The 19,005-nt window shown below is 26.5% G+C and overlaps 3 protein-coding genes across 6 annotated transcripts; 2 read left to right on the top strand and 1 right to left on the bottom strand.

Moving 5' to 3' along the window:
- Window positions 1–30: 30 nt before the first annotated feature.
- On the top strand, window positions 31–3,712 carry LOC122636764 (uridine-cytidine kinase). 2 transcript variants are annotated; one of them, XM_043828346.1, is made up of 6 exons: window positions 31–128; window positions 621–772; window positions 907–1,163; window positions 1,239–1,384; window positions 1,491–1,637; window positions 3,493–3,712. In XM_043828346.1, exons 1-6 carry the CDS (start codon window positions 38–40, stop codon window positions 3,609–3,611), a joined length of 912 nt encoding a protein of 303 aa, XP_043684281.1. In that variant the 5' UTR covers window positions 31–37; the 3' UTR covers window positions 3,612–3,712. The 2 variants fall into 2 exon arrangements, with proteins under 2 accessions (XP_043684281.1, XP_043684280.1); XM_043828345.1 differs by lacking the exon at window positions 3,493–3,712 and adding an exon at window positions 2,279–2,575.
- A 1,700-nt stretch (window positions 3,713–5,412) lies between these two features.
- On the top strand, window positions 5,413–13,989 carry LOC122636723 (rho GTPase-activating protein 26). Of its 3 annotated transcripts, none has more exons than XM_043828262.1 (20): window positions 5,413–5,974; window positions 6,547–6,704; window positions 8,079–8,150; window positions 8,267–8,368; window positions 8,458–8,568; window positions 8,648–8,752; window positions 9,285–9,356; window positions 9,568–9,634; window positions 9,757–9,854; window positions 9,934–10,028; window positions 10,099–10,180; window positions 10,275–10,377; window positions 10,519–10,740; window positions 10,907–11,012; window positions 11,095–11,422; window positions 11,500–11,689; window positions 11,821–11,974; window positions 12,044–12,100; window positions 12,183–12,262; window positions 12,352–13,989. In XM_043828262.1, the coding sequence occupies exons 1-20, from the start codon at window positions 5,815–5,817 to the stop codon at window positions 12,441–12,443; spliced, it is 2,454 nt and encodes an 817-aa protein (XP_043684197.1). In that variant the 5' UTR covers window positions 5,413–5,814; the 3' UTR covers window positions 12,444–13,989. The 3 variants fall into 3 exon arrangements, with proteins under 3 accessions (XP_043684197.1, XP_043684198.1, XP_043684199.1); XM_043828264.1 differs by lacking the exon at window positions 5,413–5,974 and adding an exon at window positions 6,003–6,020; XM_043828263.1 differs by lacking the exon at window positions 9,285–9,356.
- Window positions 13,990–14,869: 880 nt separating this feature from the next.
- LOC122636725 (putative neutral sphingomyelinase) lies at window positions 14,870–18,638 on the bottom strand. Its single transcript, XM_043828265.1, has 6 exons — window positions 18,403–18,638; window positions 18,125–18,298; window positions 17,754–17,937; window positions 17,297–17,623; window positions 17,119–17,224; window positions 14,870–17,048 (listed from the first exon to the last, which is right to left on the bottom strand). Exons 1-6 carry the CDS (start codon window positions 18,447–18,449, stop codon window positions 16,705–16,707), a joined length of 1,182 nt encoding a protein of 393 aa, XP_043684200.1. The 5' UTR covers window positions 18,450–18,638; the 3' UTR covers window positions 14,870–16,704.
- Between the last annotated feature and the right edge of the window lie 367 nt (window positions 18,639–19,005).

The following is a 19,005-nucleotide window of genomic DNA, read 5'->3' as shown; positions in this document are numbered from 1 at the left end:
TTTTTTTGTTTTAATTATTATCACAAATTATAATCACATGGTACAAAATGGCGTACGATCACGTCATCTATGCATTAGAATCAAGTTCCACATGCGTATTGAAACGTATTTAGTTCCGATATATAAACGTATGTATGCTTATTAATTACAATTACATGAAAAAAAAATATTAGTGATAAAAATATTATAAATAAAATATTAGAAAGAAATAATAAGAAATAATAATAAATTATATAAACCAAATGTGGATAATATATATAACCTATTAGATTTAATATACAATTTTTACATTCATTGGTTTTATGTTCTTTTTCTAACCATACAGATGTACATACATACATCATATATACACACATCATATATACATCATACATACTCACACATACATCACATACATCATAGATACATCAATATACATCATATGACATACATACGTACATACATACATACACGCGCGCGCGCACATATACAATGTAATATTTGCATGCCGTGACTGCGCGCGCTTATTTATCTATTTTTTGTGTATATAACATATTTGACACTTGTAAAGTGTTAGAAAAATATTTAATATTTTTTATGTTATCTTCCTTCGCCGATCCAATCACATTATCTGTTCACAGATTATCTCTTTAAGTGTTCAATGATGGCTTATATGTCAATAAATTCTGGCACAACACGTAAAATGTCTTTTGGTTTTAATGGAAAGATGAATGGAGTTGAGGGTAAAACTCCTTTTTTAATTGGAGTTTCGGGTGGTACAGCGAGTGGAAAGGTCAATAATATTTCTAAAATGTAAAAATTAAAATTAGGATAAGTATCCTGAAAAGAAAGAAAAAGGGTACTATGAAGTGATAATACATACACATACACACACAATTGATATTTTATTTTTTTTGTTCTGTTTAGTCAACTGTATGTAAACGTATAATGGAAAAATTGGGTCAGGTTGACATGGATCATATGCAACGACGAGTTGTTTGCATATCACAAGATAGTTTCTATCGTGAACTTACACCAGCTGAGAAATTAAAGGCTGAGAAAGGACAATACAACTTTGATCATCCTGATGCATTTGATAATGATATGATTTTGCTGACTCTGCAAGATATACTTGCAGGTGTCAAATGCCAGATACCAGTATATGATTATAGAACTAACAGTTTGTACGTGTTTCAATAAACATGATTTGAAATTATGTGTATATGTGTGTGTATGTATAATTTTTTGTCTTTTTTTAGGATGAAGGATCAGGTAACAACAATATATCCTGCAGATGTAGTTTTGTTCGAAGGAATTCTAGTTTTCTATTTTCCTAAAATAAGAGACTTATTTCATATGAAGTTGTTTGTAGATACAGACTCGGACACCAGATTGGCTAGAAGGGGTATTATTTATCAATGTTCAATATTATATAAGTGTACACACATAAATATGTATGTGTGTATTTATATTACTTATGTTATATACAATAATTATTATTGTTATTTCAGTACCCAGAGATATAAATGAAAGAGGGAGAGATTTAGATTATGTATTAAATCAATATATGAACTTTGTGAAACCTGCATTCGAAGAGTTTTGTTTACCTACCAAAAAATTTGCTGATGTTATTATCCCTAGAGGAGCAGATAATACAGGTAATTATTTTTATATTATATACAAAGTAATTCGATATTGCAATCAAACAAATTCTTAATATGATAAAATATTACCACTAATAAAATTCAATTCAATTCTTTATTTGAATAAAAATCATAAAGATATTAACTATATCATTTTGCATATGTATAGGCTATTTATAAATAATATTATATTTATAATCATATTTTATTTAGGTTTTGTTTGATAATCTTTTATTATAGATTTATTTTTAGTAAATAAATAGTTAGAAAACTTAATTTTTGCAAGCATCATAATAAACTGCTTATCCTATAATTATCCAACTTGCATCTGATATGTAAAAATTAAAATTGTAGTCATCTTTATTCACATTTAAAAATAATAATATTATCTTACAAAAGTAAATAATTAATAAAATTTGTTGAAATAAGTTATATAAATTGTTTAGATGCAAGTTTGGATTTTCAGGACACCTCTTATATTATATTATGTATTAATTACACATACTTCAGTAAATTTTGTTGCCGTTATGGATGCTGCCTGGTGTGTAAAGATAATATTATTTTCAACTTATCAGCGCTTTAAACATTAAAATAAAGCAGAAAATTAATGGCATCTTCTAAAAGCATACATGGTTTTGGTTATTGTATGTTTGCAGTGGCAATAGATCTAATAGTGCACCACATCTGGGACATTTTACGCTTGAAAAAGGCTGACAAATCAACCGGGCAGCATCCATACATCTGTCAGCATAGGCGTACTTTGGCTTCATCCGACACACTCAGCATATGATTTGAGAAAATAACACATGATGAAATTAATTACATGCACTGCATTTTTGCACTAGTAAACTGCATATTTCTTACGCAGTAACCTCGCATCTGTTGCTTTTTATACTTATGCTCGTTCTGTGCGTGTACATGTAATAAATACTACATACGCACGTTCACCCATATTAAGTCAATGTTATGTGCTTACATTTTTTACTTTAGAAATGATCATCGTAAATTAACCCAAATAGCATTTCTTTTTTTTAAACAGATTGCATTACATTTATACAAAGTAATACTTCATAAACCATTTCTTTTCCAAACTAATATAATGAAAACAGGTTTGAGAGAGAAAAATAAAAAGAGAGAGAGAGAAAGACAGAAAGAGAAAAAGAGAGAAATAAAGAGAGCATTTAAAATTTTCATATAAATGTTAGCTTTTATTTTACATATGGTATGTTATATGTTTATATTACCGTCTAATGGACATATGCACGTTTATATATTTATAAATAAGGATGTCAAAGTATTATTACTTAGAAAAAATAGCTTTAAGTATTTTATACATATGTGTTCACGCTCTTACAAATCGATATTATGCACTCTCATTTGTAAAAATTAAATTTTTCCTTTAATCATGTTTATCCAATTTTGCATAATACAATTAATCATGAAATGTAAATGAGCATAATTAAGTACATTGTTACTTAATATTCTCAGTTTCATATATTAGTAGCATAATATTATCTTCGTATTCATTATTTGAATGATATATACTTTATAATTATTTTATTATTATAAAATTTTATTTATCGTCAAGAAATTTCTTATTTATATAATATAATATAATTTAATTCTTCTTTGGTAATTTACTTATTTTACAGTTAAATAATTAAATAGAAAAAATAAAAAGAAATAAAAAATACTACCTTGTTCTCAATAAACGCCAATGTAAATTACAAAATACATTGCATAATTTGATATACTTTAAATAAACGTATATGTAACATAATATCATAATAAAAACATTGAACAAAATTTTTTAGTTATTCAAGAAGTAACCTTTAACCGTATATTATTGACTTGTTACACTTTGTTACAGTGGCAATAGATTTGATAGTGCAACACATAAGAGACTTCTTAAGCAATCGTGGTAGAGTAACAATGGAACCTGAGAGTTCGATAAGCAGAGCTGAAGGATTGTTCAAGAGGCCACATTAATGCTGACAATTTTAGTTTTTCTTTTAATAAAAATATTATGTTAGGATTTATTTTTTAGAACTAGGATTAAAGAGTTATAAAAAGTCTTTTATAAAAGGAAAGATTATTATTTTTGTGGAAAATATTTATAGTACTTTATAAAAAACGCTTGAATTTTTAATATTTAACAAATTATGAATTCAAAATTGCACTTTAATTAATTAATATGAAAGTTCAAATTTAGTATAGATTTATAATATAAAAACAAGCGGTATTTATTATAAAGTTATTATAATATTGTTGTCGTCTTTATTCTTACTTATTTAATTGCATGTTATATTAAAGAAAATTAGATTTTATCTCCACATTGAAAGTGTTATATTTATTTTTTGTATATATATATATCGATGAAAAAACTTCAAATATATAAATGGACGATAAAATTGTATAATACCAGTAAAAATTTCAATATGTGGAAATAAAATGAAAAAATGAAGTACTATTTAATAGACAAGAAGGCATTTGTACAGTGCTAACAAATATATTAAAAAAGGGAAGAAAGAAAACAATTAAAAATTTATGCATCTAACATAAACGTACAATTTAAGTTTTACTCAAATTTTATATATATATATATATGCACTTTAATCACATGTGAATATTTCAATACGACTAAATATTAAATGGGATGATCAAAATCTTTATAGAAACAAAAAAAAGAGAAATATATTAATATCAATAAATGCGTTTATTCTTAATATTTTAATGCTATGTATAATATTACATGTACCAAATTAATGAAGAATATCAGTCGCTACAAAGTGTTATTATTACTATGTAATACATTAAATGTATTATGCGATCGGTTAGATTGTTATTTAGGTAGATTTTTCTTTTATGTATTCTCTAAAATTACTTATTTTATTGATGTATATGAACACAAACAATAAATTTTAATTCAAAAGTAATCAATCACTTATCTTGAAAAAAGTATTCATTCGTATACTTTTCCGTTTTAATTATTTGATAAAAATAAATTAATTTTTAAATCAAATATTAAAACCTATTAAAATCCTAAACTCTAATTGTTCCAAACAAAAGAAAAACTTCGACAGAAGAGAGTCGTATAGAAACATATAATATATAGATTATATATAAATCTTTAAACATATAAAACATTGTAAGGAATACTCCAATGTCGACAATATACTAAATCAGATTTTTTGTCTCACGATAGTGATAGTAGCGCCAAAGTTGTGCTTCGGTAAAATTATGAACTAAAAGCTGCTATATTGTCAGTTTGGTTTTCTCTTTTCTTATAGGTTATGATCTACAAAACTCCTGTAACCTTTTTAATTATTAATAAAAATAATCCAAAAGATATATTATATAGGATTGAATTATTATGCAACATTATTATAATTCTTTAAACTATCGTTAAATATGTATGATGCTATTACATCCTTAATATAAGTATTTCCACTAATCATTTAAAAAATGTAATATTTTAAATATGAATGTATGTATGTATATATGTATATATTATGACGCATGTGTTTTGTGTATGTATGTGTGTATTTATGTGATATGAAATCTATATTATAAATTTTGTAATAACATATTATAATATGAAATTGTTTTTGATAAAATTTTTTAATAATAAAACAAGAAAAAAAAACGATTATAAGTTTATTAAAAAATATTTGATATTTTTGTTTTTTAGTATCTAATAATATTTACTATGAATTTGAATAAAGTATTTTATTACGATTACAACAATTTAGTTAACACATAAGATTACTAGAGGCGCTGCAAACAGTATAAAGTGACATAAGACTAATCCATGAATCGTCCAAGATCGTCGATTGATAATAATTGTTGGAAAACATATCTTTTTGCATATGATTGAAAATAAGTGAAATATTTTATCTTAAATCTGTATCTTTCTTGATACTTTCATAATATTTAAGATTAATATATATGTGTATTCGTATATGTAGGTTGCATACGCATACAAACCAACATACACATATATGTTCTTGCGTTCGCGCATCCTATATATAATAATTGTGTGTGCTGTGTATGTGTGTGTGTCTGTGTGTACGAACAATAATGGAGTTTGCTGAAGTGAATAGTGTACTGATTTTCATTGCAAGCTGAATTGTCTATACTGAGGTTCTGTTTTTATTAATGACGTTTCAAGTGTAATACATAATTAAGAATAATGGGTGTTGGCCTTAAACCATTAGAGTTTACTGATTGTTTAACTGATAGTCCGTATTTTCGAGAAAATTTACATTATCATGAACGTGAATTGGAAAAGACCAGCCAGCAGATTAAACGTCTCATCAAGGAGGTCAAAGATCTACTGTTAGCCGCTAAGAGTAAGTTGCGCCGCATAGGATAGGATCACGCATATTGTTACTGCATGTATGCAACAGCTGCTACATTTTCGTTTGTTTGTAAAAGAGTACTATCCGGTGACAGTTTATCTATCTAGATCATTTTCTAAATATTATTTTATAGTTATTACATTTTTTTTCTTTTTTTTTATAGCAATCATATTAACATTTGTTATATATATATATATATATATATATATATATATACATATATATATATATATGTCGACGTTTTTTTATTTTATATAGAAGAATATTGTATATAGAATAATTAGTCTTTTAGCACACATAGATAATAACAATTACTATTCACTTGCAAATCAATTAATTCGTTAATGTTTTTTATTTCTTTTTATGAAATTATTTTTTAATGCTCCCTTTTAATCTATGTCATCTACTAACCATTTTATTATGGATCAAGTGATATTAATTTCATGTGCTTCATGATGCTATGAAAACACATTTTTCTATTTTCTCTCATATTTTTCTTTTCATACTTTTATATCTAATTCGCATGAAATAAAATTTTACATAAGATTGTGATGGTTTTGTAGATTTATCCCGAGCCCAGCGAGCATTTTCTAAAACACTGCAAAATTTTAGTTTCGAATGTATTGGAGAAACACAAACTGAAGATGAAACTCACATATCGCAAAGTTTAAAGGAATTTGGTAAACTGATAGCATCAATAGAGGATGAAAGGGACCGCATGGTATGCACAATATATATTCAGTATATAATATACAAAGTAAATCTTAAGTTGATATAATAAATGTGATCTACTAATTATTTATAACATTATTAAAATGAATTGAAGAACAGGCTATAAATGACAATTTTGTAAATATATATTACAGAGGAATGTATTTTATATGAAGAATGCATCGACAAAAATGTTTTTATTGGTTTTACAAGTGATACATAGATTTAAATTTATTTATTGATTTTTATAAGAAAACTTAAAAGAATACTTTTATTTATAATGCTGAAATCAATATGTAAATTGACTTTACATATTATTTATTTAAAAGTAACTTATAAAAAAGTTTCTTATTATTTTTGTTTTAATATTTAAAAAATCATATATTATATAGTAAAAAATTTGTGATATGTTATGTTTCAATTGCTATCTATCTGTTTTATTCCATTTATTCTTCTAATTGCACTTTGTTTATTCTTTGCTTGCATACACTCTAGAGTGAAAATCAACTGTGGGATTATTTGCAGCATATATAAATTAAAACATTCAATGAAATTATGATGTAAGACTTATTCATTACGTATCTGGACAAATCTTACAAAGTTTAGTTTCATGTTCAAATACTGTTTTATATATATATATATATATATATATATATATATATATATATATATGGATTAATTTGTGATATTGTATATATCATTTGTTTTTTGCATGTCGAGTGTCATATATATTAACATATATAAAAAGCAGTACAAATATTGTGGTATATGCTAGAGACTCATTCTTAAGAAATAGGATCAAATCTTGTACATTTATTTATGTCATATTTAGTAAAATCGAGATAAAAATAATTGTACAAGATCTCTAGCAGAGGATCATACTTTATATTTTTGAATACTAATTAGTTTACTATTATAATATATTGAGCTCAATTTTCTTTATAATTCTATATCAAAATAGTTGAAAATTAGATCCACATAGTTGTAGAATTTGTAAATTGTCTTTTTACTTTTGTTAACAAGTTTATATGAATAATAATTGTTCAATAGTCACTAGACGTAGTGCTATATCATCTTTAACGGAAAGAATATTGTTTATATGATTAATATATTTTACTAATTTATACTTTTTATACAGACATAATATTTCAATTTACATACAATACTTTATTATAAAATTCTTTTTAATTCTATGCATTATAAATATGCATTTTAATATTTATCAATTTTTTTACTTTATTCTAAAAATATTGTAAGGACAAACATTATGATAAATAAAATTCAAAAGCATGATTATATTCATTACGTTTTACTTGTATTATTTATCTTAATTTATGTTGCTTTTGATATTTATAATTTTTGTTTGGCAATATTATATTTTCAGCTTGAACGCGCTTATGATCAAATTATACTTCCTTTGGAAAACTTCAGAAAGGAACATATTGGTGGTGTTAAGGTAGATATTTTTTTTTCTCTTTATCATAATTTTTCGTTATTTTTATTTCTGACACTTACAAAAGAAGGATACACATATATATTATTTAATTCCTATACCTTTTCATCGCTTTATAGGACGGGAAGAAAAAGTTTGAAAAACAGACCATTAAGTTTTGTCAAAGTCAAGAACGTTACCTAAATTTATCAACAAAAAAACAAGACAATGTTCTTCAAGAGGTATATGTAAAAATCATTATTTGCTTTATATATATATATGTAATATAAAAATTATTAAAATGCATTAATATATGACATAACAATTTTAGGCGGATGCAACGTTGGAAATGGCCAAAAGACATTTTTGCCAAGCTAGTTTAGAGTATGTGTTCTTGTTGCAAGAGGTTCAAGAACGAAAGAAATTTGAATTTGTTGAAACAGTATGTATAATAATAATATTAATATATAACCTTTATCTGTGTTTTTATTATTTAATATATATTTATAAATATATTGCAGTTACTAAGTTTTATGTTTGGTTGGTTAACGTTTTACCATCAAGGTCACGAAGTAGCAAAGGATTTTAAACCATATATGACTGAATTACAGTTAAAAATACAAAAGGTTCGTTATCTTTATCATAATTATATATAATTTTTATAAATTTTATATATTTATTTATTTATTTATTTATTTATTTAGAAAAAATTTATTATTTGAATAATAACGTAATATTATTGGCGCATTTTTTGTTTAAAATATTTGTCACTTTATTAATCTTATGCATTTTAATAAGATATTTTATTGTGTGTATTGTAATATTACTATATAAAAATAACTATGCAAACAAAAAATGTGCTTTTAGAGCACTAACATGATATATAACATCTAGTAGTTATTGGTGTGGTATATGCAAATCTTACAAATATGTATTCGTTACAGCAGCATGTCATTGCTCTTTAAATATATCATTTTGAATCAATGTTTATCAATAATATATAATGTGAAGCAAATTAATACGATACGCTAATGTTGGTTATATTTCATTAGTTTCTGCAATTTTTTTATTTGACATTACATGTTCCAAATATAATTAGGATAACAGCATGAAGAATTGCCCACTAATTTTTACTTTATGTGTGCGTATTTTTACAAGACTAGAGAGAATTTTCTTGCCACCCGGGATAAAACCGAGTCACTTATGAATAAAATGAAGGATATGAAAAAGGTATGTGTGCTCTCTGTTTTAAAACGTTCCATATTACAAGCTTTGTTTGGAAGCAATTTTATTATGGATTTGGGATTACATTTTTCTAAATGTGCATGATAAATGACATATTGATGATAAAATTACATATTAAAAACCAATTGAAATAGAGATAATCTATTCTATAAAAAGCGGCATAATGTATATTTATTATATTATTTGTTTTTTATAGTCTGCAGTGGAGACAGGATTGAACAAACTACATTCTCGTGAAGGATATTTATTTCTAATGGAAAAAAGTAAATTTCGTTATTTTTTTAACTCACATGAACACTACTGAAAATTTTATCATGTATAACAAATGATATATATATTGATAATATGTATTTTGTTGTAAAAATATTTTTTAATATTATTTCAGAAGCATTTGGTACAACATGGACAAAACAATATTGTACATATCAGAAGGATACAAAGGAATTTACAATGATCCCATACAATCAACTTACAGGCAAATTTGTAAGTAATATTTGTTAGCAACATGAAGAATTATATATTATACAATATTTAATGAATTTTATTGTACCATGTTAAACAGAGTAGTAAAGAAACTCTCACACTAGCATCATGTATAAGGCGTATGTCAGACACAATTGAAAAGCGCTTTTGTTTCGATATCACAGCTATCGATAAGTAAGTGATTTGATGTATTTTTGATTTTATAAAGACAGAGAAAAGTGTATCATAAGATCTTTATTTTTAGGCCTAATGTAACGTATACATTTCAAGCATTATCCGAAGAAGATAGAAAATTATGGATGGATGCAATGGATGGGAAAGAACCAGTAAGTGTAATCAAGATAATTTTCTGATAAACAATCAAGTGTTATCATCAACTTGAGATAATAAATTTTTATATAAAATTTTCAACACTTTTAGAGTTATCCTTTAGTAGGAACATCAGTTAAAACAGAAGAAAATATTTTGGACGAAACAGGATTCATGTTTGTATCTAAATGTATTACGGTCCTGGAAGACAGAGGTATAATCTTTTTGATATAAATATATTTTCAATTATAAGATATAAATATTTTTTTACAATTAATGATTAAAATTAACATTATGCTGTGTGTGTGATACGTATGATCTTAATAATTTATGAGTAAGGGTAATTTTTGTTCAGGTTTAGAAGAACAAGGTCTATATCGAGTCGTTGGTGTTGCCTCTAAAGTAAACAAACTCTTAGCTATGGGTCTCGACAGAAGAAAATTAGAAAAACTTTCTCTAGAAGATCGTTTTGAATGGGAAAGTAAAACTATAACCAGTGCATTAAAAACGTATTTACGAACACTTTCCGAACCATTGATGACTTTCCGATACTATAACAGTTTCATTTCAGCTGCGAGTGCGTATAGGTATTCTTTATCATGTTATTTTATTTGCACTTCAGTTTAGTAGTGCTATGTTTCTTTGATTAAAAATAAATTCACTAATACATTGCTTTTTTTATGTAAATGCACTTGATATATTATCTTAGTAAGATAGAATATATTGTTTAATCTGCCTAATAGAACACGAAGTGAAAGAAACAAGAATAAATGAAATACATAGCCTTATCTATCGGCTACCAAAGGCAAACTTCAATATGCTGACTTTGCTTATACCTCATTTACACAGGTAAACATAAATAAACTGATTTTTAAATAGACCAATACTTTATTATGATTTATTTCTCGTTTTTATCAATTTTAACTTACAGTGTAGCAAATAAAAGTGATAAAAATTTAATGACGGTTGGTAATCTAGCTGTCTGCTTTGGTCCAACATTATTGAGGCCAGAGGAAGAAACAGTGGCCTCTATAATGGATATTAAATTTTACAATATTGTAGTAGAGATATTAATTGAAAACTGTGAAATAATAATAGCCGGTCCTCCACAAGATATTTTACGCACAACACAAATGATACAAAGTATGGTTACATCTAAAGTAATGACTGAAGCAGATGATGGTCCTACTACTTCTGGAAACGGAACTTCTTTATTAAGATATCCAGTGCATAGTTCTGTTTCAATACCACATACACATGTAAGTTCATTTTCATATATTCATCTTTTGAAGATAATGGAAGATATCTATATATTAATTTATAATTATTTATGTAGCATGTTACAAGATCTTACTATGATGGACCCTTAACGATTACAACTAAATCACCTTCTATAGATGATAGAAAAAATGGTGATTACGAAGATGTTGATCCAAGTAGTCATCGTATTCCTGCATTTCTAGAGAGTCGAAGTGGACGAGTTAAATTAACTAATTCGAATCTTATGTACCATTCAGCAGATAAAGGTTACATTAAAATTTTATATTTTATTATAATTATTTGAGATAAGGTTAATTATTATTAAGATGATTCAATTTAAGAATTATTTTATATTATTTACTATAATTGATGTGTGACATTTTTCTAATTATTTTAGTGCTTACTAGTGGTAACACAAGTAGTTCAAGTGAATCAATTGCATCAGATCCACATCCATTTACAACAAATATACCAGCCAAACAAAAGCGTGGGACTGCTATGTCAACACATTATCCTGCTAATTATCCACGAAGTAATCCTACAATATCTATGTAAGTAAATTGTTTAAACAAAAATTTAATGGTACGATACAAAAATATTAAAAATTATAATTTTGTTAGTGCTAACACATCACCAAGTAGTGGTCGTTCGAGTCCTGGCCAAATGCCTGGAATCTGGTATATATTTTTAAATAAGTATTTAATATATTGCAATATATATTAATTATTTTAATCTTTAAATTGTATTATTTTTTTGTAGGAGAGTACGAACATTATATGCCTGTTTGGCCGAAGGTGATGGAGAACTATCATTTGAACCAAATCAAATTATTACAAACGGTAACATTTATTTACATAAAAATTCTCTCTCTTCCTCAATATATCTTTGTTATTCGTTGAATTTATTTATTATGATAAATTGATTACAGTTAAAGCTTCCTTAGAGCCTGGATGGTTAGAAGGCACTTTGAATGGAAAAACAGGATTAGTTCCAAAAAATTATGTTGAACAGTTACCCTGAAGTTAAAGTAACCAAAGAGTGCCTGTGTCACATAAAATCATATTTACATTCCATATGCACACATATCTTACCGCTGCATGTAGATTTATATATATTATAGCGGATAAGATTCTCATCCAAACTGCTGATATCATACGTGAAACGCATAATCGTGACTATATCTTTCTTTGGGTACAACGTACTGTATAAGGTTTAATATATAAATCATATTCCTTGGTGTGTGTGCATGTGGTATGTGATTCGATGAGGAGGCGCTGTTTTTGCAAATGTAGAAAAGAAAAACGATGATCAAGGTGTTGCTAAGGGATTCAATTACGGATGGGTAGTAAATAAGTAATAGAAAGCGAAAGATGCATTGGAAAGTCTAAACGAAATTGTTATCCCGATATATCATTTTATAAAGGAAGCTAAATTAATTAATTTTATCACACTAAGCAGAAAGGGACTTCCTTACAGGACATAGTCAATTATACTTATACATTTGTATGTAAACGTACATTTATTTATTAGAAAAACATTTTTTCTTAAAAAAGTAATTATGTTGTATATAAAGTTACGTATAGAAAATATAATGCATACGAATCTATGATAGAATTAATAATATATCTAATATATATAAGTAAATTTTTACTGAAGATATTGCATTAAATACACACACACAAAATGTCCCAAAATTGATAATTGATCTTTAAGAGATTGAAAGAGGGAAAAAAGAGGGAAGGAAGAGGAAGTTTCTATCATTTTTTCTCCAATCATTATTCAGCTAGTTACTTAACAATTAAGTTAACGAATCCTGTTTACGTTACACTACGGTATCCGAATCATCATTACCCATATCTATAGGCATTCACGTAATTAGATGTTTGTATGCCAACTGAAAATCGCCTAATAGCTATAGGTACTGGGGATGAAGCCCGAAAAATTCGGGAACAGAGGAAGATATACTAGCTCGAGCGGCCAATGATAAATGCCGACGAGGTATTGGAAATTCGCAAGAGTGACCGGCATCTTGAAGGCAACGATGAATTCTGTATTTTGATTTTATTTCGTGTATTTTATTCATTCGATCAATTTGTTCAAATATTGCTTTGCTGCAGCACGCATGAGATTGATCAACTTACTTGTTAAATAACTCACTATCAGTGAAAAATAACCGAGTAGAGAAGTGATAGAATTACTGTTATCCCAAAATTTTATTCTGGTTAATCTTTCGAAGATTAATTATGAATTTTGAGACACCCTACACGCACGCAAATGCACGCGTCCATACACACATACATATTTTTAGAAATTTCTTGAAAAAATAGTTTTTTTTCTCACGGTTATTTGAATTGCTGTATTATATAATATACAACATAGTATATAGCAATAATCATAATGTGATATGAAGTAAACAAATATAAGTTATAACTGTTACTCCATTATGCTTTTACGAATCATAATATTTAACATCATGTACATCAAATGAAATATCATAATGTATTATCAATTAGTACTATAAATGATTGTCAAAGAGACAAAATATATATAAATATAAATATAAAAACATGTTTATTTTTTTATAAGGCTCTTTATTACTAGATTACCTACTACCTGATATAATTATTATTTATACATTTATTAAAATTTTCTTATCTTTTATAATCATATAAAAACTAAATTTGTAATAGTTAACACATTTATACAATATGATAAGATGCAAATTTTGTCAACCCTTATTGGATGCTAGCTTTTTATATGTAATTCTCACTAGGTTGCAACTGATTTCGATAAATATGCGAAAAATTTTCAGTATTATAAGAATAACATTTTTATTAGAAATTATTTATTTCTTGAAAGAGTATTACAAATATATGAGTTCCAAATAATTATTTATAAGTTTAACTAAAAATTATATATAAATTTTAAATTAACTAAAAATAAAGTTAATAACTTGGAATATACTAAGTAGTCATTATGTTTTCCTTTAGTATCAAGTTGCAAGATATTCCATCTAATCTCTCCTCATTGTTTGTTGTTGACGGCATTCCATATCGTGCAGTTTCACTTTCACGTAAATTTCCAATTAGAAACATAACTAATTTCCAAATAAAGTTTATCTGAGCCATGATTTACCGTTGTTATGCTTACAATCAGTTTTATACAAAATATAAGAATTCAAGGAGAATACTTCAATTCCCAGAAAAAAACTTTCCACCACCATTTTAATGATTTGTGTAAAAAACAATATACGATCCACTTCACCCATAAATTTGTTACAATTCAATATCACTTCAGGTTTCTTAAGCTTTATCCGATAACCACCACATGTCATTCTTAATACAGTTTTCATTGACCCAGTATCATATAAACTAAGTATGTTAATAATTCGTTTGTCTCTTCATGATAGAAGCTTACTTTTTCTTGAATGAAATTTGATAACAACCTTAATTTTAGAAGTTGATTTTATTATTTATCTTGGTAGAAATTTTTTATCACTTCTTATTGTACCCATTAAAAAGCATTTCATTTTAAGCAATTCTTCATTCAATGGAACAGTGGTATCAACATAAAGATGATATCCTTTTGGAATTAAAGATTGATTTGAGTAGACTATTGTACAAAACGATCTTTGCATTGACAGGAAGGTAGAAATGAATTAAAGATACCGATTTAACAGATCCAAAATAGAGCAATATTGAATACACATATGCAGTATTTCAATCTACCAAAACATACATTCATATTCCATTCATTTAGTTGGTTTATTGGAGCTATAAGTGAAACGACTGAATCTTCCTTTGAACGATACTATAGCTTAATCCACATATATTTCTTTTTTGGAAACAAAGTTTTGTCTATATTTTAATCAATATAGTCCAGAAAGTTTTTGATTTTCGAAAATCTTGTTATTGGATAGTTATTATTGTTCAGATTTTGATATAAATGGAGCATTCCAAAAATTTGAAAAAAAATGTTCCTTAAAAATCTTAGCAAAAAATGGCATATTTATAGTCATTATCTATAACAAAAATGGCATGTGAAGTCTTTAGAGAAATAATTTTTTATATCACTTAAATTGATTGTACCCGTATTCAAAATCATACCAGAAAAGCAAGCATTTCCTCATACAAGATGTTTTTCTAATTTTGCCAAACTGATCTAGCAGATAATTCTTTCTTTGTAATTTGCTCGTTTGCATATAAGTATGTTTGCGTTATAATTTCCGTTACCAGTTTATTAGTAATAAATTTTTTGGAATAATCTATAGGCTGCTAAACATTTCCAAAAATTTGGCGATTAATATTTGTAAAAGAAATCCTACTAGGGAGACCATCATCATCACTCTCGATTTCAATCCAATTATTGTCCGAGTTATCAACATTTTCTATTTCTACATCATTTTCTTCTTCACTTGAATATTTTATAGACATAACTTTTCTTTTCTTAGGATGTAATAAAATGCGACTGCTAGTCTCATCACTAGAATCAAAATCATTTTGAGAATTGTTTTCAAAACATTCATTGCCCCTATCACTATTGATATTTATAAAATTTTCTTTATTCATTTTTGGACTCAATATATTAAAAATTGAATACAAAAGGCAGTGATATATCATCGGAGATGTCAATTTCTCCATTGCTGATGCTTAATTGACAATGCAATCGTGCCCGCATTTCACAAAAAGTGAGTTTCGACAGGTCCATCTCCCACGTGACGTACGATCGTAGCGAAAAAGTACTGTTGTCACACGAGACGTGACTTACGACCGATAAAGGTTAATTGGTATAAAAAATATATATCAAAAATTTATTCTTAATTGATAGTATATTAAGATTTATAAGATTATTATGATGTGAAATAGAGCGAAGGCTGATAAATATACTCAATCTAAATTTATTATATGTGATGATTTAATCTTAGTAAAGTAGACTATCTTACCACACATACACACGCGCGTGCGCGACACACAATTTATTTAATTATTATTATTATTAATTTTATATATATGAAATTAAAACTCAGCAATATATCATATGTCTAAAAAAGATAAGATATATTATCAAATAGTCTAATAAAAATGACAGTTATCATATAAAACATACTATAAGATGGTATATAATGGTAATTTAGAAATGTATACTTTTATTTATTGTCCAAAAAGTGTTTGGTGTACTTATATATGTTAAAAATATATTTTATATTAATATTAATTTTTCTTTGATTATATCATTAGTACAGCCTTTGAATTAGTAAAAATATAAAATGTATGCAAATGTTTTAGTTAGATAATCTATTAGTTAATTGAATTAAATGAATCTTCATTGCTAAACAACCTGCTTTCAGAGCATTCCTTTCTACACTATTCCATATAAAACTCATAAATAAAGCATAACACAGTAATGCAGTCAAAACTAAGCGACCTATATTAAGACCTATACATATACCTATGGATGTAGTAGTAGAATCTAATCCCATTGACCAAATTATAGGTACAATAAGTAAAAACACAGCTAGTAAATACCAGAAACACTGATAACGTACAGATATCATGGCAGATTCACATATTCTAATTGCTTCTTGTAAGGATTCTCTTATATCAATATTATCAATTTTATACATGCCTAAGATCAAAATATATATATAATTAATAGATCATCATATGTTTGTTATATTTAAGAATTTGTAACATACCATCTGTTAATTTCAAACTTGCCATAATAGCCTCATGATCTGAATAACTACAATTTTTATTAGGTACTCTTTCAGGAAAAGGTTGTTGATAATTTGTTACGTTAACCTAAACATAAAAAAAGTTATAACAAGTTGTAATTTAAACTGAATTAATATGTAATATATAATAATAAGGCACCTTAAAATTTGGCGAACATAAATATAAAATATGGTCTATGCGTTTTCCTTCTGGATACTTTCTTGCAATTCTTGTACTTGTATAACTATTTTTGGCACATTCATTGGTCCCAATATTACTGAAGTTATTTGAGCAAGCATCTGCTAAGCCAGCAACGCCGCATATAATTCTATAAGCTAAATCTTGTGGCTCAGCATTAAGATCACCACCTAATATCACAGCATCTGAACCACCGCTTGTCATTCTAATAAATTGTGCTGTATCAAATGCTTGCAAAACTCTATGTGATGCATACTCATCGTGTTCTTTATTATATTCTGCATGTAACTGTGATTTACATCATTTCACATTCACACATAAAAAAAATATTCTCTGAACTTAACCTTGTTTTCCATAATATTTGTATTTTATACGTTATAGATTTATTAATTCAAACAAATTAAAATACACGACTTACATGTGCAGCATAAATATTGACATTGATATCCTCAACTTTTATCTTACAAAGGCCAACACCTTTACCACCAAACCAATCACCATGATGTATTTTGTGAAAATAGCCATTTAAAGGCCACCTATGAAACATTACATCTTCAATACAATATTTAGAGAAGATACAAACCCCAGATCCTAGAACACCGCTAAAAATAATAAATAAAGCATATTTACAGTGAAATTATAAAATAAGCATTGATAATTATAAAGAGTGATTTAAAATATTTATTCTATCTAGTTTTAACATGCTTTGTTAACATTGTAGTATATTATACATTAAAAATATGAACGATCAAATACAAAAACTTTAATTGGAATATATTTGTCAAATACCTATGAAAATAATGCGAATATGGAAGTTTTTCTTGTACTTTAGTTTTAATCATTTGAAAGTCATCAATAGACCAAACTTCTTGTAATGATATTATATCATATTCTTCAGTAGAAAGCTTTTCAGCAATTGCTTCCATACGAATTTTTTTATTTTTTGAAACATATGGAATACCCCTAAAAAAATAAAATATGTTAGATTGAAAAAAGTAAAAAAGAAAAATAAAACACAAATTGCAAGCATTTTTATTTAATATATAATAATAATAATATAAACTTACCAACAATTCAATGTTAAAAAATTAATAGTAGCCTCACGTGACATCATTGAAAATTGATATGAAAAAAATAATAATTATAACCTCTAATACGTTACATATATAATTTCACTGTAATTAGTTTTCAATCAAGTAGATTTCTAAATAACAACTTTATTTGTAGTATTTAATATAAGCATGTCACATCAACACTTTTCACCATTTTTATAACGGTCACAACATAATCATTAGCATATTCACCTAAATAATTTTTGTGATGTAGACAGTTGGTTATATAGATCTTTCTTATTGTGACGAAATGTGATGTCAGACGATCTCGCAATCTGATTGGTTATTCATAAGAACTATAATAGTAGAATTCCACCTGTTACATCTCACGAAGCACAGGGCTTCGGGAAGATAAATTCCCTTCGTGGAGTTCCTGCTACGTGAGATTAATGTGCCTTTTTGGTCCTTATCTGCTTTGTACAGTTCTATGGCACGGAATTAGTACATAACGATATGCCAGACGGCGTACACAAGCCAATCAAATAACACCTACCTTTACACTTGATAAATGGCAATTTACCTCTGTCTCGATGATGAGGATTGGTTGACAGGACTCGA

This window comes from Vespula pensylvanica, chromosome 23, assembly GCF_014466175.1.
Source record: "Vespula pensylvanica isolate Volc-1 chromosome 23, ASM1446617v1, whole genome shotgun sequence".
In the NCBI taxonomy this organism is placed as follows: domain Eukaryota; kingdom Metazoa; phylum Arthropoda; class Insecta; order Hymenoptera; family Vespidae; genus Vespula; species Vespula pensylvanica.
Note: the sequence above shows the minus strand (reverse complement) of the source record. Positions and strands in the feature narration are given on the sequence as shown.

Excerpts from the sequence above, each read along its gene's own strand:
- LOC122636723 (XM_043828262.1), top strand. The coding sequence starts at position 5,815 with ATGGGTGTTGGCCTTAAACCATTAGAGTTTACTGATTGTTTAACTGAT. Across the intron at positions 9,635-9,756 it reads TTTATTTCTAATGGAAAAAA|AAGCATTTGGTACAACATGG; the intron begins GTAAATTTCGTT and ends ATATTATTTCAG. Across the intron at positions 12,101-12,182 it reads GGCCAAATGCCTGGAATCTG|GAGAGTACGAACATTATATG; the intron begins GTATATATTTTT and ends ATTTTTTTGTAG.
- LOC122636725 (XM_043828265.1), bottom strand. The coding sequence starts at position 18,449 with ATGATGTCACGTGAGGCTACTATTAATTTTTTAACATTGAATTGTTG. Across the intron at positions 18,299-18,402 it reads TTTTTAACATTGAATTGTTG|GGGTATTCCATATGTTTCAA; the intron begins GTAAGTTTATAT and ends TTATTTTTTTAG. Across the intron at positions 17,624-17,753 it reads TCAATATTTATGCTGCACAT|TTACATGCAGAATATAATAA; the intron begins GTAAGTCGTGTA and ends TGTAAATCACAG.
- LOC122636764 (XM_043828345.1), top strand. The coding sequence starts at position 38 with ATGGTACAAAATGGCGTACGATCACGTCATCTATGCATTAGAATCAAG. Across the intron at positions 129-620 it reads TTTAGTTCCGATATATAAAC|ATTATCTCTTTAAGTGTTCA; the intron begins GTATGTATGCTT and ends ATCTGTTCACAG. Across the intron at positions 773-906 it reads GTGGTACAGCGAGTGGAAAG|TCAACTGTATGTAAACGTAT; the intron begins GTCAATAATATT and ends TGTTCTGTTTAG.